We start from the raw sequence: 16832 nt of genomic DNA, 5'->3' as shown, positions 1-16832 counted from the left end.
ATTTTTCAACTGTATTTATACTGCAATGAAAGTTTTAAGAGTCAGGTGGTCTGGTGTTAAAATCCCAGTATGGGATTTATGAGATTTGTTTTGGTTTAATCTGCTATTTTGAGGGTTATATTTTCTCTTTTTAACATGTTCTGCATTTCATCCTATTCAGTACTTGTGTCATTCTTCCATCTGTGGAATGTCCGGTCTGATTTTACAGCTAAAACTCAGTTACGATTATTACCCTGACAGAGCATGATAGCGTCAAAGGTGACAGCAGCATAAAGGACGTTTTTGTATGTGAAGTTTATTTAATTCTGGCGCGTGGCTCACCCTGAAGGAACTCAGTCATTAATTCAGTTTCTATTTAACGGTGTAGCGCTCAGAGATCAGATGCACGTGAATCCAGCTCTGAACATCAGAAGATCAGAGGCGTTTAATGTCTTTTCTTTAGTCATCCTTTCCCACAGGTAGAGCACAGATGTGTCCACAGGTCACATACCTGAAGGTGAGCGAGTAAACCTTTTCCCCCATTCATCACTGCTTTGTGCGCCATGTTCTCTCCAAAAACAATTTCCTTCTAGAGCAGAATAAGCAGAGTCATTGCTTCCTTCCTCTGACTTTGATGTCCCTCCCTGTCCTTGGCAGCGCCATTGTTTCATAATGGCGTGGGATCGGACGTTAGCTCAGACCTAAATGTGAAATGATTCAGTCGAAACACAAGAAAAGAAACTGAAACTTTACTTCATTTGATAAATTAGCTGAAAGCCGGTGACGTCAGCCTTGTGAGGAGTTTTCAGCTGGTTATGAAACAAACTGAAAGTAATGTTGATGCCTTGATTTGACCTACAAATGCAAACAAGACCATCAGCACAGAGACTGATAGATTCTATGACTTTATTATAATGCCTCTAACCATTACTGCAGGATATGTGCCAAAGGTTAGCTTTGTTTATATCTCCAGTGCATTTAGCTTGTTTACACTCCAGCGTTGAATCAGTGCTATAACAGGCCTTCACCATCATGAAGACTTCATACTCGTGTGTCTGCATCCATCCTCAAAAGGATGCAGAATACCAGTTTCCAGCTTCCTCATATTCTGCTTTTTTCCACACAGGAAACCACGGCAAGTGAAGCTGAGCAAATCATGTTAGAGAAGTATTTGACTTTGCCAAGATAAGAGAGGAGACACTGGAGAGGAAGGAATGTACGGCCGCTGAATCAGCTGAGGGGCGAAAATTTCACACACTTGGCCAATAATGTGAAGTTTCTATCCGCCAATTTTACGGACATTTTCAATTTTCACACAAAAACCTGACCAGAAATGCCACTAATGGAAGTTTAAAAAGAAACAACCAAAATATCCCAAAGTGTTTTTAGGCCTAGAGGAGGGAAAGTTGCTGATTGATGAAAGGAAAATGCGACTTTCTGTAGTGGAAAAACATGCAGCCGATGAACAACGACACGTTTGGATTAAAACTGTGAAGCAAGCATCCAAAGCTGTTACTAGAGCTCCTCCAGGAGCACTGAAGTTCAGAAAGAGTTGTTTAAAATGCTCCCTACCCCGCTGAAAATCATTTGTTTTGTTTCTCATTGGCAGTTTACCTCCAAGACAAGACTGCAAAACAGCTAAGCCAAGCCCAGAGAGGTGCAAAATAACAACCAACTAGCTGTCATACTCAGAGGTGTCAAAAGTATTCATATTCATTCCTCAGGCAGAAGTACAGATACTTGGGTTTAAAAAGACTTCTGTAGATGTTGAAGTATCAACTCAAGCTTTTTACTCATGTAAAAGTGTAAAAGTACTGGTTTCAAAACTACTTAAAGTAAAAGTAAAGTAAGGGGAAAAAAATGCCATTAAGGACAAAAGCTTCAGCTGTGCTACAGGGGCCTATAGTGGACTACCCCACCTCCCCAAAAAACAGTTTTCTAAAGGCCATAATGACTATAATGTCATATTAAAATGTTAACGTTGAAAAATTTGGGATGCACCTGTTTCAGCTGTATTTATGCCCATTGAAAATGAACGCATTTTAGTACAATGCAAACATATTCAAGAACCATATACACATGTGGACAAAATTGTTGGTACCCCTCTGTTAATGAAAGAAAAACCCACAATGGTCACAGAAATAACTTGAATCTGACAAAAGTGATAATAAATAAAAATTCAATGAAAATTAGCCAATGAAAATCAGACATTGCTTTTGAACTTTGGTTCAACAGAATTATTGTAAAAAACAAACTCATGAAACAGGCCTGGACAAAAATGATGGTACCCCTAGAAAAGATCGAAAATAATGTGACCATAGGAACATGTCCAACCAAGTTGTGTCCTCTAGTTAGCATCACAGGTGTCTACAAACTTGTAATCAGTCAGTCGGCCTATTTAAAGGGCGACAAGTAGTAACTGTGCTGTTTGGTGACATGGTGTGTACCACACTAAACATGGACCAGAGGTAGAGAAGGAGAGAGTTGTCTCAGGAGATTAGAAAGAAAATTATAGACAAGCACGTTAAAGGTAAAGGCTATAAGACCATCTCCAAGCAGCTTGATGTTCCTGTGACTACAGTTGACCATATTATTCAGAAATTTAAGATCCACGGGACTGTAGCCAAACTCCCTGGACGTGGCCGCAGGAGGAAAACTGATGACAAATCGAAGAGATGAATAATAGGAATGTAACAAAAGAGCCCAGAACAACCTCCAAAGACATTAGAGGTGACCTCCAAGGTCAAGGTACATCAGTGTCAGATCGCACCATCCGTCGCTGTTTGAGCCAAAGTGGACTTCATGGGAGATGACCAAGGAGGACACCACTGTTGAAAAAAAATCATAAAAAAGCAAGACTGGAATTTGCCAAACTGCATGTTGACAAGCCACAAAGCTTGGGAGAATGTCCTATGGACAGACGAGACAAAACTGGAACTTTTTCACAGACGCTAAAATGAAGCACACCAAGAAAAGGACACTGTCCCTACTGTGAAACATGGAGGAGGCTCTGTTATGTTCTGGGGCTGCTTTGCTGCATCTGGCACAGGGTGTCTTGAATCTGTGCAGGGTACAATGAAATCTCAACACTATCAAGGTATTCTAGAGAGAAATGTGCTGCCCAGTGTCAGAAAGCTTGGTCTCATTCGCAGGTCATGGGTCTTGCAACAGGATAATGACCCAAAACACACAGCTAAAAACACCCAAGAATAGCTAAGAGCAAAACATTGGACTATTCTGAAGTGGCCTTCTATGAGCCCTGATCTAAATCCTATTGAACATCTGTGGAAGGAGCTGAAACATGGCGTCTGGGGAAGGCACCCTTCAAACCTGAGACAATTGGAGCAGTTTGCTCATGAGGAGTGGGCCAAAATACCTGCTGAGAGGAGCAGAAGTCTCACTGAAAGTTACAGAAATCGTTTGATTGCAGTGATCGCCTCAAAAGGTTGTGCAACAAAATATTAAGTTAAGGGTACACTCATTTTTGTCCAGGCCTGTTTCATGAGTTTGTTTTTTTTTAAATAATTCTGTTGAACCAAAGTTCAAAAGCAATGTCTGATTTTCATTGGTTAATTTTCATTGAATTTTTATTTATTATCACTTTTGTCAGATTCAAGTTATTTCTGTGACCATTGTGGGTGTTTCTTTCATTAACAGAGGGGTACCAACAATTTTGTCCACATGTGTATGTGTACTACTGAGCATGAACGTGTTTCATGGAGCAGAAGATACGATGACTAATTGCCTGTAAGTACTGGTCTTCCTGGCTACCAACCTCCTCGCTGGTGCTTGGTTGGGACATTTCGCTCAAGTTCTCTTGAGTCTATGCCACTAGGCTACATACGTCCACTATTTCCTTGCGGGAGTGTGACGTGATTTTGTGTCGTGCACAGGTGTGATGGATCGCGTTCAAACCAATAGGGTGTCGGAATGGTATTATGTTTATACTTCTCATCCAACCACAATCAAACTCACTCTATCTGGATGGCACGTTTTGATAGGTTAAAAAAATGTTAGCTGTTTTAAAAATGATTTGGCCATTACAACAAAGTTTTTTTAAAAGTATTCTTCATTTTTACTATTTTTGTGTTTGAAATGCCTGGATTTCTCCCCTTTTTTTGGACATTTCTTTCCCCCTGTTCTCCAAGAGCACCCAACTCTGGTTTACTCCTGAAGCACCACCGTCACACTGAGCAGCCAGTCAACCCTAGCATTTTATTTTACAATATCATTGTATGTGATTAATGTTTTTTTTGTGCATTGTCCCTGATCAAATAAATTAAATTAAAATTAAATTAAATTAAATTAAACTCCACTTCTTTGTTCTCTACAGATATTTGGGGATGTTTGAAGTTGGGACATTTAAGGTGCTAGGCTATAGTACTAGCGTAAGCCTCCACTGATTTCTGTAAAGTTGCTCCTGTGGTTACTACGAGCTCACAGAGCCTAGTGGCTGTAGATGGGAACGTTTTATCCATGTAGTTTAACAGGTTTTACATAAAAATAGCCCAAGAAAATATGTTGGCTTTTCTGTACACCATGTCGAAAAAGGCACAAAGCGATTCATTTCTCCCAAAAAAACCTCTGTGTCAGGCACTAATTTACAATGCAGCTTTCAGCATTTTGTCTCCTTCCGCCTCTGCGCACTGATATTGTCTGATCAGCTGTGTGGGGCTGTGGGCTTCTACAGGAATAACACCACCACATCGAGCTAAAACAAAGATAATATGAGCGATTTCGACTCGAGTGATGATGATGTGCTGTTTCCTGTGGATACGAGAGGATATTTGTGTGAACCAGAGTACACCAAAGAAGAACTTCTACAGATTTAGAGTCAGCGGGCTGAAACAGAGAGCAGAGAAACTTCAGATGAAAGTTTTGCCAAGTGCCTCATACGACAGAACTTCAAAAATCCAGAAATATCTCTTTAAAAACTACTTTTAGGAACTGAGCACGTTTTGCACGAAGGGTGAAACATCATCCTTTTGTGAAGGGGTGCACAATGCTATGTGATGTTTTCACTGTGCTAACTGGACTCTTGACATGCTAACACACACAGATGCTCTCCCTCTATGCTGAGTAACAAAGCCGCCTGAATGGACTACAGAGGTCACTGCTGCTTCATACAACACCCCAAGGACACAAACCCTGCAGTCAACATCTGAGCTTGCAGACAAGACTCGGCTCAGGTTGACGGGTGAACTTTGAAATGAAAATTGTCATTGCAGAGGAATGGCAAGAAAATGTTTGCATGTTAAGGACGTCGCTGCTGTCTTCAAATGAGCTGCTTCGCCCACACAGTGAAGATTAGACTACTGTTGAAAGCATACAACAGTGCATTCTTACATTTTTTCCTTCTGAGTGTAGCCTGCATGGATGGGATCTTTTTAAAGACTGAGGAGGAAAACCTCAGTTTTTAAAAATATCTCCCCATGCTTGGTCTTAGCCTTAAATGACCAGCTTACAGCAGCATCCATGAACACAATATTCCTTTATTCATCACATTTTTCCAGACACACATAACTTAAACTCTGATTTTACGCGCTATGGAGACTTTAAAAAATGAAAGTACTGTGTAGATATTTCTGACCATAGCACTAAGCAGCTTAAACTTCCTGCGGGACCTCCCACGCTGTCGGCTCATTGTCACATACCATCAAAGGTAACGTGAGATAAAAGTATTACAGCAGACGTGACTCGCTTTCTGTGCTTTCATGTTGACGATCAGAAGTCCTTCCTGAACATTCCCAGAAGATTAAAGGAGAAACACAATGTGACAGGCTTCAACGTGATAATCATCTTTGAGCAAGTGACAAAATAAGGGCATCTGTGTGATTAAACAGTGGAACTATTTCTGTCATTGTGCCGACATGGAGGTTTCAATAATGCCAGGACTTATGAATCTAGAGGTTCCATATTTAAGGCCCTTTTGATGTTAGAGATCCATGCACATGATAGAAAAGGTGTCTGATACTTGCACAGGTATGCTGAGATTTCATGGAGGCCAAAAGTGACGACCTATGCTTAAAATGAAAGGGAAAAGCTGGTGTTTAGTCCATTGAGTTCCTCCTCTTTATTCCCCAGTGCATCGCCTTTCTGCTTGCAAACGAGTCTCTCCCACCAGCACAGTGGGTTAGCTCTTTTCAGGTCGGTTTCTGTTCAGCGCCGCTTTAGGTGCAAACTCCAGTTTGTCCTTTAGGCTAAGTACCTGTGTGCTGTCCATACCCGCTTGTTCCTCTAACTTCCTGTCCTCCCTCAGCTCCAGGATGCCCTTCTCCTCTCTGGGTTTTGGAGTCCCTCTGACGAACCACTCCAGGTGGTAGCCCACCGCTCCCACCACGAAGGCCACAGGGAAGGTGACGTAAGGGGCATAGGTGCGCATCGCTGTCCAGACCACGGGCCACATGACTGCAACACTGCTTAGGCTCCTGGATACTATAAAAGGGAAAATAAACATTGCCAATTAGACTGCAGTTTTAACATTTTAATTTCAAAATGATAGTATGGGTGAAAGATATTCAGACCTAATAAAGGGTCACATTTTGTAGGCTATAAATTTCAGCAGCCTCACTTACTCTCCTCTCACACCACCAGGATTTCCTCTTATCTGGCTCCCCCTTGTGGTTTAAAACAGTATCAAACAGGCTGACCAAATGTACTACTGCAGACATGTAGATATACTGGTATATGCACTTGCTGGGGTTGGCAAATGTATCATATTAGGCAGGATGGTCTACATTTTGAGCTAGTTTGTTTTTTCTAAGCGGGACGCTCCTTGTCCCACACATTTTGGTGTTACTTCCCTGTAATCACTGGATGACTTCACTGATCCAATATCAAAGCATCGTAGGCAGCCAGCAGCCCCATTATACACTGACACGTCCATCCAGTGACACCTATTATCCAATCACAGCCCCCTTACAGGCATCAAAAGCCCCAAATCCTGCAGAAATAAGTCCCCTTTAGGGATGGTTTTGTTCAGTTAGCAAACAAATGTGGATATAGAAGATTTGCAGCTGCAACAACCAATCATAATCAAAGAAGACTTGAGCTTAGCTGGTCTCCACAACTCAACAAAAACTTTCTGCACTTTGTTGGATCTGGAGATTCGATGAGCAGGTGAGACTGAGCCATAACAGCATGCTGCTACAAAAATGCAAAGTAGTGCAAAGTAGGGGCGCATGATGTTGGATATTTGCTGATATCTGAAATGCTGATATTTACAGATTCATTTTAGCCGATGCCGATATTAATACGATATTTAAATATATTTTACTTAACTGAACATTCAGTCCTTTAAACAGTTTAAGGTTTGAGGATAAAATAAAGAAACATTTTTTTTTATTAAAATACACTAAAAGTTTAAAGAAAGAGGATGAATAAAGAAAAGATCTTTTAAGGTTCGTTTTTTTCCCTCAATAACCCCTTAAAAAAGCCTGAATACTCAAATAATAACCCTAAAATTCTAATTTTGCAACTGAAATGTTTATTTGACCTTCTACAGCAGGGGTGTCACAGCAAGGGCCGGATTCCAGACTAACCTGACGGCCTAACAGGGTCCCCTTTTTAACCAGAAACTGTCAACCTTGTTTCACCAGTAATAAAATATGAACAAAAAAAATGTAGCACTGATAATGAATGATTTACATATTTAAAAAGTTAAAAAGATCAGTTCAAAGGCTCACAATCTGAGAAAATACATGTATTAGTTCAAAAAGGTCAAAACATGAAACTGAAATTAAAAACTCATGTTTTTTAAAGGCAAACATATTAGAAAGAAGTGAAAATCCTGAGTTTAAAAGGTCATAATGTGAAATAAAATATGTAACCAGAAATTAAAAGTCAAAATGTGATTCAAAATTTTACAATGTTAGTCTAAAAGGTCAAACTATGGGATTATGAAGTCAAAGTTTGGAGTTAAAACTATTAGGTAAAATACAAAATAATTGGTCAAAAAGGTCAAAATATGACTTAAAAATTAGAGTTATGAATCTTAAAGCTCAAAATATTATATGAAAGTCAAAATTATAAGTTGAAATGCTCAAAGTATGAAATTAAAAGTCAAAATCCTAAGTTTGAGTCTTAATTGTGAGATGATTAAATTGAAAATGTAAAATTAAAACACATATTAATTTATTTTCCCACATTGCTGACTTCTTGTCTAAATATTTTTACTCCTTACTTTTTCAGATTGTGACTGAACAAGGATATCTTAAATTATCAAGGATCAGTTCAGATTTTTATACTGATGGGCCAGTTATAACAGAAATATGAGATCATCTTGCGGTCCGGATTTAACTGTTGGGCCTTGAGTTTGACTCCTGTGGTCTAGAGAAATCCTAAAAAAGAAAAATTACCATGAAATATTTTTTGAATCACATCTGCAACATTAGACATTTTTGGCAATTGACAATCCACTGGAGGGCATTTTTTATCATTTATCAGATTGTATTTAAAAGGTTTTTAAGTAATTTATTCATCATGTTGATTAGACAGAGGTCTCATAAAAGTATGCATCAAATATGATACAATACGCTGTAAGGGGATAAATAAAAATCTTCATTTAGAAACGGCATTTTGTATCTATTGTCTTTGTGAGATATTAAAATTGGTTTGATGATCCGAAACATTTGTGAGTGATAAATATGCAAAAAAATCAGAAAGGGGGCAAATACTTTTTCACGGCGCTGTAGGTCTGTTGGTCCAGCTGGAATCTCCACTAATTTATAAGTATAAATGGCCAAATTTTATAGCTGACATAAGCTGACATTCACAGCCAAAATATCAGATGTTAATATCAGCAGAAATTTTGATATGCCAATACCGATATTTGCCGTTTTTACCTAACATCTGCTGATATTGAATATGCATCCCTTGTGCAAAGCGAGTGCAAGCATTATGAATGCATTTTGTGCCATCCAAGGCTATAACTGTTAATTAAAACTAAAAAAATCATTCAAACTAAAATGGACTGGCCACATCAGCTGCAAAAAGGGCCAGAGTTGTCTGCAGGACTCTGCTATGGACTTTCTATGATACCGTGGTGGTGGGGTCAGCTCTCTTTAATGCGGTGCTCTGCTGGGGAGGAGGGAGCACTGAAAGGGACAGAAAAACACTGGTTGAACTGGTCAGGAGGCTAGACTGTCCTCTGGACTCTGTGAAGGAAGTGGGTGAAAAGAGGATGACATCCATCACAGACAAGCCCTCTCATCCTCTGTATGACACTGTGGGGACTCTGATTGGCTCCTTCAGCAGCAGACCTGTAGGAAGGAGTGCTACCACAGATCTCTCATCTTAACAGCAGAGTTTTTATCACCGTCAGATGAAATTTCTCTACTTCTTATATACACAAGGTTATATATATAGGTATATATAAAACACTTTGTGAGTATTAAAACATAAATATATATCTCTATCTCACTGCTGCTGAAATAGGTTAAAGATCCTACAGACAGGCAAAGAGCAAGGAGGAGACTGAATGCAAGCTAAGGTGGATGTGTGTGAGGATGACAGACCTGAAGGTCCTCAGATCAAACTCCTAAAATAGTTTAAGAATGAGGAACTATTGACAAAACTAGGGCTGTGAATGTTCACTAATAATGTAGTAATAGTAATGTACTGCTGTAAAAATAATCCTGATATAGAGCTGAAGACATCTTCAATCAATGTCCATGCACTACCTTATTTTATGAATGTTTGTGTTGTTTGTAGGAAAAAGGTTGACATTCTGTAGATAACAAGATAAACCTTAAAAGTAATAGTGATGTTTAAAATAAGACACAATCCCTAATGTCAGTGCCAGCTAGACATGAGACACTGAAGCTAAACAGTGAAAAGACAAGATCAGAAAAGAGGTCAGGCTGATCAGAGATGACAGTTCCAGTCTTATCATAGATGCTAGAGCAGTGTTACTCAACCTGGCTCAACCAAAGAGCCAAACTGTTGAAAAAAATACCTTTGCAAGAGCCACAATCTAAGTGGTAAACAGTGGCATAAATGCCTTATGTAGCATTAAAAATAAATTAAAGGTGGCAAAAATGGTCAAAAAGCAGCAAAAATGTGTGAAAATGGTCAAAAAGTGAGGCGAAAAGTGGAAGAAGGCTCAGAAAATAGAAAAAATGGGAGAGAAATGAAAAAACCATTAACAACAGTTGGCAAAAATGGTCCAAAAGTGAGTGGAAATTGACTTAAATGAGCAAAAAGCATTCAAGAGTGGCAAAGGTGGGCAAAAAATAGGAAACAAGTGGTATTTAATGGTAAAAGTTACCTTAAATAGGCAAAAAAAATGTGAAAGGGCAAAAACGGGATAAAAGCAGCAAAAACAGGCAAAAAAAATAGGAAAAAAGTGATACTTAATTGCAAAAGGTCGCTTAAATGGGTGAAAAGTGGTGAAAAAAGTTTAAACGGGAAAAGGTGGAAAAATAAGTGGCAAAAATGGGCAAAAAAGTGGAAAACAAATGGTATTCAATGGCAAAAAATGGGTGAAAAGTTATGAAAAAGGGCAAAATTGGCAAAAAAAAAGGCAAAAAAAAGTGGCAAAATGGGCAAAGAAATAGGAAACAAGTGGTATTGAATAGCAAAAGGTAGTTTACATGGGTGAAAAGTGGTGAAAAAGGTTAAAATGGCAAAAATGGAAACAAGTGGTATCTAATGGCAAAAGGCAGCTTAAATGGGTGAAAAAGAGGCAAAAAAATAGGAAAAAATTGGATAAAAGTGTCTAGAATTGGAAAAAAAACATTGGAAAAAGAAGTGGCAATAATGGGCAAAAAATAGGAAAAAGCAGTGTATCATGGCAAAAGGTAGCTCTAACGGGGAAAAGTGGCAAAAAAATTGTGAAGAAGGGCAAAAAGGTTTCCCTTTAAGATTTTATGGGGGAATAATATTTAAAATTAAGACATAAAAGAGCCATAAATAATCACAAAAGAGCCACATGTGGCCCCAGAGCCACACGTTGAGCATCACTGTGCTAGAGTAAACACAAGTTACTGTTACAACTTTAATCTGGTGTAAGTTTTGGTGACCCCTTTTAACAGAATGATACATCATTTTCTCACTCATTCTGTATGAGTTTGGTTAGATTAGATAAATATAAGTGTGAATATTTTGCAATAATTTGAATAATTGAGTTAAATGTCAAGTATTGGTAGATACTTAAACAGAAGTGAACTGTTTTGTGCTTGCCCATAATGTTGGCCCTTTTGACTGGACACCACTGCAAGTAACATTCAGACTTGTGGGAAACACTGGAAGTGCCGCATGTAGTAGGGCTGGGAAAATAATCGAAAATTAGATTAAATCACAATATGATCTGCCGCAAATTTCAACTCACAAAAGGTGCAATATTCTTTGACCTGAAATTTGTTTTAAACTTTTTTTTTGCAACAGAGACGTTATGCATGACATATGCAATCATTCGGGTGCCATTTGTTTAGAATAGTCATTTTTTTTAGACCTTAACTTAACAAATTTAAAAATGACAAAAACAATTTAATGCAATAATTCATATCCAATTTGCAATACAAGTCAAAATCATCAGAAAAACACTCTTAAAATGGTTCAACAGCCGATGCAGCTGCAGCACAGAGCTTGTTATGGAGGACGATGACTTTTTTCTGGATGTGCAAGAAACACCCAAAGCTGTCAACAGCAGCACGAAACACACATGGAACAAAGTGAACTCGCTGTCTCTCTCTGTTTACATATAAAAAAGTTTTCTTATTGTAAAGCTACAACCTGGGAATAACCTTTTTAAATATCTATTAGAGGGCTTGTCAAAGTAGAGTCCAGGTAGTCCACCAGTCCACTTGTAGAAGTCTACAGGGGAACTGGCCCCTTAGTTGGCTTTCAGAACAACAACTTAGTATTTTAAATACCTTACATTTTAATTTGCCTGGTACTAATTCACCTCTGAATATTACTCTATTATTTTCTTCACATGAATGAAAATAAGGACCCCTGAAGGGCTTTATTTGTTTATTTACTTTTACCACAGAGCAGAGTGACTAGACTACATTCACACATGAACCCTGAGGCTGTGGCTCTGAGCTCTAACTACTGTCTCTTATTTGGCACAGAGAAAGTTGGCAGTCCTATCCTTGTCACCTGTCCTTAGCGGTGTGTAAGGAGAACAGAGACATGGCGGACAACAACGGGGTCAGAGGAGGGGACGACGTTCCCTCACGTAACAACTGAAACAAGCTACGTCATTAGCAGTGTTGACGTAGCTTCAGCAGTCTTTCCAGTTCAGTATATGTTCACATTTACAAGTTAAAACTACTTTTTTATTTACGTAATCCTTAATACTTCTACGCCGAATTAAAGGGCGACTTTCACCAATATAGAAAGGACCTTTACTTTTATCCGACGACGTTTCGGTTATTCTAAACACGAACAAGAAAATGATTTAGTCGATTTAGAAACGGGGTTTGGCGCTATGCTAACAACCGTCCTTTAGATAATCATTCACAGGGAGCGGGGCTGTGGAAGTTTAACGTATTTCAGGACAATACGGACAAATAAAGAACATTTCTTTGAGCCTTAAGTCAGGTGTTGAGTTATGTAACCAGGGTTAACTAGCTGAGTAAAAGTCATTTATTCAACTCCTTGGCAGCGGACTCCGAAAGGAGACATCACTGTCGCCGTAACATAGCCAAGGACTGTGCACCGTTAACTCGCGCTTAACGCCGTCCCGGCATTTTAACCTGACATTACTTGATATTGACATGAGTTTATTTCATAAGTCTTCACTCACCTTTGCCGTTAGCACGTTGGTGCTGCAGTGAGTGGACCGACGTAATTTCCCCGTGAATGTCCGTGTACTTCCTGGTGAAAGCTCATTGGCTGATGAGCCTCACTCTGGCGGTGCCGATGCTCCATATTATACTCGGGGATTTACCACCGCCTAGTGGCGAAAATGGTGCACTACACCCAGGAGGGGAAGGCCAAAGTAGCTGCAGTGAGGAAAATACATAAGAAATTAAAAATATATTAATTATAAGAAAGATTTGCACAACTATATATTATGTAGAACTTTAAAGTTATTCATTTACAGAAAAAGTTTGTTGTTGGATCAATAGATACTACTTAGTTTATACTTGCAGGGCTTATTGTTTAGAAATAGGAGCAACATTTTACTCAAAAGAATAGACCCAGCTTTACACCAGTTATTTTAGTTGGTAGTAGAGCTATTAAATACTGTACACTTAAATGCACGTGCTTTGTGGCAAAGGGAACCAGGCCCCTATGTAACAATCATAACAAAGATGTTTGTCTCTTCTGTGGCTTTTATGATTGGCATCTCCGTCTGTATTCAAACATTAATTGCACTCTTGCACAAACCCCACCTCTCATGGAGTATTCCAGAAAGACTGACGGATTTGTCACCAGTCTTGTGTCACATGCTGACAAGGCATCAGCCAACCAACTTGAACGATAAACCCCGAAAGTGCTGCCGCCTCTTTTCAAGGCACATTTTGGCACAGAGAGAGAAACACTTTCAGAAGATGGGCTCACTGCATAGCCCAGAACAGCTTTCTTTTGTTGTGTTTAACTGCTTATGAAGGATACAGTAGTGAACATTACAGTCGCCCAGCAGGAACCATAGATTGCAGAGTTGACTACAGAGAAGAAATGATTGCTCCATGCTGCAGAAGTCTCTGGGTAGTGGATCAGTAAGTTTTCTTTGTAAACAAACTTTTCCATAAAACTACACCAATATGCTGAGACTGGAAAAAAGTGGGTGCCTGAAAAAAGAACACGGCTAAATCAAACTTTTAATTTCATTATTAGTTCAAATGACTGCTGAAATAATTGTGATTAACAGGAGTCTGCGTGGGCGATTATGCGTCACGCTTCAAAATGATTCTTCTAAGCATTTCCTCCCTCTGCGCTGTCCATCCTGTAGTTGCCAGAGCTGGCATTTAATCAGTCCTGTCAGATAAAGTCAAATGTGCTCATCCCCTGCAGGAAAACAACATTACTACTGCCAGTTCTGCTTAACCAGCTACCCCGAATAGTGCCAGGATTATTTCATCAGCCCCTGTTTATTAGTAAATGAGATTTAGAGCGCCACTTGCCAAGATTTGTGCTTAAAAGTTAAACCATCTTATCAATCCAAATCACAAACTGTGGCTGACGGCGTCACATCCTCACCAGCTGAGGCCCCAAAGACCCGCTCTGTTTGCCCAAGTTAATTACACACGTCAGGCATGGCCAGCAGAGGGAAATTTCCTCATGACATGGCAAAGAAGTCAGATTTGAGGTGAAATCACCAGTGGAGAAACAAGCCAGGAAATGGCTGCTGTCATCATCTCTGTGGGCCAGATCCTGTCAGTGTGATTTAATTTTTAAGGCAGCATCCTTCATGTCTTTTTAAAAATATCATCTATGTTAATCTGATAGGGGCTGGGAGATATGGCCCAAAAGTCAAATCTTCATGTATTATTTTTAGCTAAATGGTGATATGTGACATTTATATATCCACATCTGATTACCGCCAGATTTGTTGAATGAAGAAATCCCTTAAACAGAAGCTGTCAGACAAAGTGAAGTAGGCTACAAGAATTTAGAAACGCATCATGCCACCATCCAAAGAAAATCAAGAACAAATGAGAAACAAACTGATTGAAATCTATCAGTCTGGAAAAGGTTACAAAGTCATTTCCAAGGCTTTAGGACTCCAGCAAACCATAGTCAGAGCCATTATCCACAAATGGAGAAAACTGGGAACAGTGGTGAAACTTTCCAGGAGTGGTCGGCCAACCAAAATGACTCCAAGAGTGCAACGACGACTCATCCAGGAGGTCACAGAAGAACCCAGAACCACATCCAAAGACCTGCAGGCCTCACTGGACTCAGTTAAGGTCAGAGTTCATGACTCAACCATCAGAAAGACACTGGGCAAAAATGGCATCATGGGAGAGTTCCAAGGCCAAAACCACTGCTGACAAAGAAGAACACAAAGGCTAGTCTTACATTTGCCCAGAAACATCCTGATGATCCCCAAGACTTTTGGAGAAATATTCTGTGGACTGGCGAGACAAAAGTTGAACTTTCTGGAAGGTGTGCGGCCCGTTACATCTGGATTAAAAATAACAGCATCTGATAAAAAGAACATCATGCCAACAGTGTGATGGTCTGGGGCTGCTTTGCTGCTTCAGGACCTGGACCACTTGCTGTGATTGATGGAACCATGAATTCTGCTGTCTACCAGAAAATCCTGAAGGCCAACATCCGGCCATCAGTTCATGACCTCAAGCTCGAGAGCTCTTTGGTTCTGCAGCAGGACAATGACCCGAAACATACCTGCAAGTCCACCTCTGATTGGGTCAAAATAACAAAATTAAGGTTTTGGAGTGGCCAAGTCCAAGTCCGGACAAAAATCCACTTGAGATGCTGTGGTGTGAACTTAAAGGGGTCGTTCATGCTAGAGAACCCTCCAATATGGCTGAGTTAGAACAATTCTGTGAAGAAGAGTGGGACAAAATTCCTCCACAGCAATGAGAAAGACTCATCACCTGTTATCACAAACGCTTGATTTCAGTTATTGCTGCCAAGGGTGGAACAAACAGTTATTAGGTTCAGGGGGCAATTACTTTTTCACACAGGGACAGATAGGTTTGGACCCCCCCCCCCCCCCCCTTAAAAAAATAAATAATCATCCAAACACTGCAATTTCTGTTTACTCAGGTTGTCTTTGTGAAATATAAAAATTTGGTTTGATGATCCGAAACATTTAAGTGTGATAAATATGCAAAAAAACTCAGGAATCGCAGAGGGGGCAGATACTTTTTTAAGGCACTAAATGGGGTTGTTTTTATTCTTTATTTCGTACAGAAACGGAGCCCGGTTCTGGTAAATCAGACGCAAAGCTAAAGCTATATCCAAGGTATGTTCTGCAGTGGAGGCAGCTTAACCTCGCCCACCTAACCCTAACCTCATCAGCCAAAAATGTAGGGAACATAACCCTTTATAGAAGTTTTCAATTTTTTTCTACACTCTTAAATATGTTTAAAAAAGATCAGATCTCTATTATTTAAATGATCAGTAATATCAAAACGAACATAAACTTGATGAGCTGCAGTCAGATTGTGAACCAGAAAGAGAGCACTGTCTAAATTGCACAAATACATTGGCAACATTTGGGTAAGACATCAGTAAGTTGTCAGATCAACCTTCCTCTACAAATGTTGCCAGCTTATTTGTGCTATTTAGACAGTATTCTGGAGTTTGCCTGCAATTATGATACTTATTGATTAAACTTTCAAATATATATTCCTGCTATAAACAAGCTTTTTTACTCAGCATAAGGTTGTCTTATCCTTATTCTTATTTGAAAATAAACTGATAAATCTCTTAAAAACTGAATATTTTGCCCAGCTCCACTTGGTACATCAATAGATCTGTGAAGAATATGGCAAAAAGTTTCCTCAGGGGTGTTTGGGTAGTCAAGTTCAGTGTCACATCAGGACGGACGGAGAAGGGTAAGAAGGAGATGCAGGTGTGATGCCAGCACACAAAAGCTGCAGAGCAGAATTTGATGGATTTTCTCTGATTTGGAAAGCGATTGGGAGAAGCAGGAGGACTCTTGACACAGACTGCGATCAAGCAGAGTTAACAGATGGCGAGGGAAACAAGTGCCAGATGTGGAAGGGGAAGACAGACAGGCTCTTTTGCTCTTTTTGTGCAGCCAATCTGTTTACAAAGACAGAAAGAAGGAGGTGGTTTCAGGCATTCTGAGGTCAAAAGTACTGATTACAGTTTGAACAAGACTGCACTTATGCTTTACATCTTAAGCATTCAGTTATTGCGATGACACTTTTCTGGGAAAAAAAATACCTTTAAGCTCTTAGTTA

At 39.5% G+C, this 16832-nt stretch overlaps 1 protein-coding gene across 1 annotated transcript; it reads right to left on the bottom strand.

Annotated features, from left to right (window-relative positions):
* Positions 1-5451: 5451 nt before the first annotated feature.
* smim12 (small integral membrane protein 12) lies at positions 5452-14504 on the bottom strand. Its single transcript, XM_041808074.1, has 2 exons — positions 12731-14504; positions 5452-6414 (listed from the first exon to the last, which is right to left on the bottom strand). The coding sequence occupies exon 2, from the start codon at positions 6383-6385 to the stop codon at positions 6113-6115; it is 273 nt and encodes a 90-aa protein (XP_041664008.1). The 5' UTR covers positions 6386-6414; positions 12731-14504; the 3' UTR covers positions 5452-6112.
* Positions 14505-16832: the final 2328 nt, after the last annotated feature.

The sequence above is a fragment of the Cheilinus undulatus genome, linkage group 16, assembly GCF_018320785.1.
Source record: "Cheilinus undulatus linkage group 16, ASM1832078v1, whole genome shotgun sequence".
Taxonomy (NCBI): domain Eukaryota; kingdom Metazoa; phylum Chordata; class Actinopteri; order Labriformes; family Labridae; genus Cheilinus; species Cheilinus undulatus.
Note: the sequence above shows the minus strand (reverse complement) of the source record. Positions and strands in the feature narration are given on the sequence as shown.

Excerpts from the sequence above, each read along its gene's own strand:
- smim12 (XM_041808074.1), bottom strand. The coding sequence starts at position 6,385 with ATGTGGCCCGTGGTCTGGACAGCGATGCGCACCTATGCCCCTTACGTC.